At 39.7% G+C, this 6,783-nt stretch overlaps 1 protein-coding gene across 1 annotated transcript; it reads right to left on the bottom strand.

Moving 5' to 3' along the window:
* Window positions 1-228: 228 nt before the first annotated feature.
* On the bottom strand, window positions 229-6,529 carry LOC105116300 (DEAD-box ATP-dependent RNA helicase 14-like). Its single transcript, XM_011013584.1, is given in 8 exon segments — window positions 229-1,146; window positions 1,580-1,972; window positions 3,135-3,412; window positions 3,592-3,942; window positions 4,141-4,410; window positions 4,953-5,021; window positions 5,576-5,719; window positions 6,131-6,529. Coding segments are annotated over 8 exon segments (2,367 nt in total). The 5' UTR covers window positions 6,446-6,529; the 3' UTR covers window positions 229-599.
* Between the last annotated feature and the right edge of the window lie 254 nt (window positions 6,530-6,783).

The following is a 6,783-nucleotide window of genomic DNA, read 5'->3' as shown; positions in this document are numbered from 1 at the left end:
ACTGAGCACAACTCCCTTTTGAAACTATAGCAATTAAGAGTCTCTGATCATATTCCTTGTTGAGCACGAAAAAGCACCTCAGCTTGGAAACGATAACATGAGGTTCACGCACACTGAAAAAAATATTATCTTACTATTATCTCAAACGAAAATCTTGTAGTCATAGTTTTAAAAAGTAACTATAAATTATAGCTTTTCCTCCGTCATGAAAGTTCCATGCAAAACCAGTTAACCATATACTTTCGGACTTATGGTGGCTCCGCATAAACAAACGGAACAGAGCATGTATGCAGAATTCATTAAAAAAGAAATTTCCATAACAACGTCCATCACTTGAATTGCATCGTTAGATTACCAGTTACCTTCAAGTATTTTTCCTCCTTTGCCCTAAAACAAGGAACAGAACCTCTGAGAAAGAGACGTCCTGTTAGTCTTTCGTCTTTTCAAAATTAAGGGGCACATCCACCAAGAATCAACGACCCACCATTCAGCTATGCTTCCCCTACTTTCAGCAACAGCAAGGAACCCAAAAAACGAAAAAAAAAGGACCGCATCTACCATCAGCAAAACCATCAAGGAAAAAGATGGTGGTCTCGTGCTCATAGATGCATGCCATCATCCGGTGGCATCCTGGCATCTTCATCAGCTGGAATCATTCCTTCCTCCTCTTCTTCTCCAAAATAAGAATGAGGTCCAGCATTAAATCCTCTGCTATCATGACCAGAACGTGGCCCAGCGTTAATTCATCCACTTCTCAGTGATCTCCCTCGCTCCTGCTGTGCATGGTATGATGATGATCGACCTAGTTCCATCATTTCCTTATGGAAACTGCCACCACTACCATGACAAGGGGATCGACCTCTTTCCATGACTGCCTTGTGAAAACTGCTACCACCAACAACAGCAGCACACGGGGATCGAGACCTCTCATGCTGAATTTGATTAGATGGGGATGCCTGACCCTTTTCCATCATTGCCTGGTGAAAACTTCACACTGGTGGAGCCCTATCATACCTGTCTGGGCTCCGACTGCAGCTTCTATCACGGTTCAAACTTTTACTGCGATCACCCCAACCTGATCGCTTATCAGGGCTCCGATTGTGATTGTGGCCTTTATCATATCCATCACTGTAACCCCGGTCATACCTGTCAATTAAGAACACCAGAAGGCATTTCCTTCCATTACTCAACATTATGAACAGCAGTAATAGCTTTGAATTTCGTTTGCGTCATCACAAATTCCACTTTTAAACCAAAAAAAAATAAATACATAAAACAGCTCTGATGAAAACGCAAAGGCCATTTGTTAAACACCATGAAGAACCCAAATGCATGTATACATGGAAATGCCAAGGAGTTGAAAGAAACCAAACATGGGGATTACTGCTAAAAAAACAAACAAACAAATGTTATAATCATTATTGGCATTGTGAAATAATTTACATACAAGAAATGCTATAGTGGATACAACACGATCTGATTTGTGTGCAGACAAAATAAAATCACTTCATGATTCCTACATAGCCCAAATACAAATAAGATATTTAAAGCTATGGATAATTAAAATTAGCCAATGTACCTGGCCTGCGACTCATGGTCAAGTCCACAGCCTCCACCTCGTTCTGGTCTGCTGGAAGAGGAATTAGAAACTCCCCAACTACCCCTTCCACAATCTCTTCCACCGTATCCAAAATCACTATGTCCACCACGGCCTCCATCACGACCACCAGAACCAGAGCCCCAACGTCTAAACCTTCCCATCACCCCTCCACCACGTGAAGCCATAGCACGTATCTCTGGAGGAACTAGCTGATTTGCTCCTTGCAAAACTTTGATAAGATCTGAGGCATACTTTGCATCTTGGTCACCAAAGAACGTGTAGGCCACTCCAGTGGCCCCTGCCCTCCCTGTTCTCCCAATCCTATGAACATAATCTTCCACGCCAGTAGGGAAGTCGTAATTGACAACCACTGAGAGAAATTAACCACTAATTATTACCATAGCTATTTATCTTGTCATCTGAGACAATAAAATCAGGAAATGTGATAAAGCATGCATGGTAGCAATGAAGAGTGGACAGTTCATAACATATTCCTATAAGTTCATCAACCAAACATTAGCTGGTATTGAAAATCGATTTGACGGACAGATGAAATCAAAAAATAAAAGCTTCCAGATGCACAAGAAACTACCAGTCATTACACATATGGGCAAACACTGGGATGCAAAAGACATGTGCTTCCACATAAAGACAGGCAATTCCTAGAATTCTCAGCTAGTTAGTATTTTAACTATGCAAATAAAGCTGTCCTAAGCTTTTGGGATGCAGACAAACCGTGCTTCCACATACAGACTGGCAACTCCTAGAATTCTCATTTAGTTAGCATTAACAACATAAATAAAGATGTTCCAAGCTTTGTTTAATGAAAAGCTTTCTACACCTTTTTCAGAAGGTTCTACATATCTTAGCCTAAACTTATCTGTTAAATCCATTAAATACTTGTGTTACTCTCTGTTTGCTTTAATGCTGGAACACTGAGGCTCTGTTTGTTTGGCAGAAAACAATTCTTGGGAAAATATTTTGAGAAAATTATTTATTCATGATTTCTGGCTATGATATGAGGAAAAAGCTGGAGAATGTTTTCCCAGGTTTGGTATGCATGGGAAATTGACTCTTTTCACATTATCTATTTTCAATATTAAAATTGGTATAATGCAAAATCTTTTTTTATGATACAATGATAATACTTTACCACAAATTTTTGGGTTCTTCAAACTATTTGAGTCTTTAGATAATGTTTTCCTTTTGTTGGAAGGGGAAAAGGAATTTCCCCAAACAAAGCATCATAGCTTTTCAGTTTCTGACAAACTATTTCTTTTGACATGGTTTCCTAAGTTGCACCAAAAGTGGTGAACTAAGGAAAATGTTTTCAAATAGACGTGGCCTAAATAAAGGAATGGTATATTTTTCAAAATTTGCACACACAAAAGAAAGACAGCATGCAGCAGGGCTCATGAAATTATAGTTGTATTGTATATGATTTCCCTTAAGTTAAATACCTTAGAATTAACGAGACCATAGTGTGTATTCAATACAGAAATTCTAGTTACATTATACATGGACAGCCCCAAACCTGATATCTTTGATATCCAGTCCTCGAGCAGCTACATCAGTGGCTACAAGAATTGGAGACCTCCCAGTACGGAACTGACTCAGAACATGATCCCTCTCACTCTGAGATTTGTCGCCATGAATAGCAGCAGCTCCAAATTGGCGGGTAAGGTTGCGAGCAAGTTGATCACACATCTTCTTTGTTGAGCAAAAAATAATAATCTTCGATCCAGGTTCCTGGGACCGCAATATCTGGTCCAACCGTCTATGTTTCTCCAAGGGTGCCAATAATTCCACATGCTGAAAAACCATAACACATACAAGTTATTCAATCTTAGAGAAGTTAACAACGATAATCTTGACTGTAAGTTACACTGAAATGCAGGCAAACATAGAAGGAAAGAAAAAAACACCTAATTTATTTGTTAAAAGTCCAAATTTAGTTTGGGTTACACCAGGAGCAATAGTTGAGTTCAGACCTGTGTGATTGACTTGTTTGCCACAAGCTCATCTATGTTGCCGATATTAACCTGAACAGGATTGACCAATAGATCTGCTGCAATTTTCCTAACTTCCTTTGGCCAAGTTGCAGTGTACATGAGGGTCTGGCGACGAGCAGGCACCTCCTTTACAATCTTTCGTATCTGGGGTTCAAATCCCATGTCCAACATGTGATCAGCCTCATCTAATACAAGGTATTTAACCTGATTGAGGCTAACTCTCCTCATTTCAAGAATGTCATTCAAGCGACCAGGAGTGGCAACCACAATATCTGCTCCTCTATCTAGTTCTTTTAACTGGGGACCCTTTGGTGCTCCTCCATACAAGCACTGAAACATATCATAGCAAACAACAGTAACATCACAAAAAGGCATAAGTACGAAACTCAGTATATATCAATAAATAGAATTTTTTTAAACTCAGTATATATCAATAAATAGAATTTAAAAAAAAAAAAGGACCTGAAAATACACAAACACATGAACTGATCTACACAACACATGCATATGAGACCATGAGTAGCATACCGTGCAGGAAATTCTTGATGACCTTCCAAACTTCACAGCTTCATCTTGTATCTGTGTTGCTAACTCTCTTGTTGGAGACAATACCAACACAGTTGGACCCAGTTGAGGGTCATTACGGAAGCGCTTGAGATGGATAAAGCCTGGAATAAGGTAACCTAATGTTTTTCCTGAACTGGTCTTGGCAACAGCCACTATATCTCTACTCTGCAAAGCAACCGGCCATGATTGTGCCTGAATTGGAGTTGGTGAAGAGAAACCAGCTTTGTGTACCTGGAAAAAGCAAAAATCCAGCAAGCCCCATAAGCTGTGGTACTGGCTTCAAGATTCTGGTTGATTTTCTTTGGACTTATAGAGTGGCTAATGGCAGAAGAAGCATCATCCCCCATATGCAGTTGGCAAATGCTTGCTGATGCAAGCTGGAGCAGGAGGAGGCCTCTTCTTCTGTTCGGACCAAGTGGTAGACTAAACCATCACCAACAACAGTCCCAGCCATCAACTTGGGCGATTCAGGAAGCCCTTCCAAAAAAAATGGTCCACCATATAAGGGAGCTCCAAATAACATGCGAGGCCCCCAAAGGGAGGGTAGCACAGCGTACGACATTAGCTCCTTGCAGGAGCAAATATCGCACCTGCGACAAAAAGTTCAGATGGCAAAAGCATTAACAAGTCTGAAACTCAACATTGGACCTCCATCAATCACATAACTTAGCATGAGAAACATTTATCATAGTTTTCCTAACTTACAAGAGCTCCAAGCCACACGTACTCTATACACAGAGATGATAGAGATGATAAAAACTAGAAGTATATACCTCTTTCAAAATCTCAGAAGGAAAGCCAGTAGCTTCAAATGATGTTAGTGGAGGGGGCACCTCATCTCCCTGTTAAGAGTTATCAGAGAAAAATTTAACATCTTATCTAATGATCCATGACAAAGTTAACATGAACAAAAGAGTGTGTACAGGATCTCAACCACTCACACTCTCCCAGATTAATTTCATCAAAATAATTAGGTAGCAAATAGGCAGATCTATCTTTTAAAGTAAACATTGCATGTCACTATAAGGATGTCTACAAACAAAATCACGTGTAGTGTGGGAGCAAGGCAGGGAGAGATAGAGATAGATTCAGCTAATAGAACCTCGGGTTACTATCATTACTGGCATGGATTAATGTGACTATGCTGATTCAATTCTTGAAGCAATGTTCCATGGAGAAAGTCTAAAATTAGCTCAATGTTCAGATTTACAATCTGAATGCTCCAATGTATGAGCATAAAGGAAGTTCCAAATGCGCTTGAGGACATAATTATTTGTAAAATTCAGTGAAATGGTAACAAGAATTCACAATCTTTGCCTCATAAGATGGACAGACAAAAATGCCAAGCACAAATAACCCAGTAAAAAATCATGGCCAAGGCATTCCATAGACTCACAGTGACAGTAATTTCATGGCGGCGGCGATAAGCCTCTCCAGTCAAACCACTTCCTCCAGATGATGATCCGTGTCCTCTAGCAGAAACTCCATTGGCTTTTCCATTTGGGACATTCTCAGATTGAATTGCTGTATCTCTTGAACTCTGGGGAAAATTAAGGAGATGGCATCAGAGCAAAGAAAAACAAAATTAGATTTATTTATTTATTGTGAAATGTACAAGCCAGAAAGCTTAAACAGACATCTTCAACGCTAGCACACATTCACAATCTTCAGCTTTTCATTTTGGAAATTCGATGACAAAATTCAGTCGGACGCTTATCAACATAAGAGAAGTAAGGGGCAAAAATAAAAGATAAATAAATGTTCAACAAGAACTGAATTGAGGTGATTCAAAACGACACGGATTTAAATTACAAAACTATGATCGGGTCCCAAATCCTATGCCACAAAGCATTAGGTCAAGTAAGAATGATCCATGACAAAGTTAACATGAACAAAGTTAACATGAAATAGGGTTAACGGTAACAAAATAGAAAAGTAAAACGACCCATGCCTGACTACTCCTGGTAACAGCATCAGCTTTTGATCCAGCATTGTGGGCTCTTCCATACCTATCATCAGGGCTATACCCTCGATGAGAAGAAGACTGCTCGACTTGAACAGAAGGAATGATGGGTACTGAAGAAGAAGACTTTGGCGGAAGAGCAGAGGTAATAGGCCTCTCATACTGAGTAACATTGGTCTCAGGATTCCAAAAATAAAGGTAGCCGGTTTTTCCATCGACTAGACCTCTCCATGGTTTGGGGAGAGTAGGGTCGTCCGGTGCATATCGTGGACCCGCGGAAGAAGCAGTTGCTGCAGCCGTCATTTTAATAGAAAACACCACCACAAATCTACAACAATAACCCGGATATAAAGCTTAAACGACTTTCAATACAAGATGGATGATAAGACCCTATTTTAAAACACAACACACAAGATAATATAGAGCAAGCAAGGGGTCGATCCCACAAGAAAGATTTAGTTCAGATTTTTATGCTATACGTTATGCAATTGGGGGGTTTTGATTTGTGATGATCTAAACTATGAAAGAAATTAAACTAGCAAACAAAATCAATTGAAATCGAAATTTATCAAGAAAACAAACCTTGGTTGCTAGCACACATCCACCAACGGAAATTAGAACCGATCCTTGAAACAAAACTA

Source organism: Populus euphratica, unplaced genomic scaffold (assembly GCF_000495115.2).
Source record: "Populus euphratica unplaced genomic scaffold, PopEup_1.0 scaffold903.1, whole genome shotgun sequence".
NCBI classification, from domain to species: domain Eukaryota; kingdom Viridiplantae; phylum Streptophyta; class Magnoliopsida; order Malpighiales; family Salicaceae; genus Populus; species Populus euphratica.
This window is presented reverse-complemented; position numbering and strand designations above follow the sequence as displayed.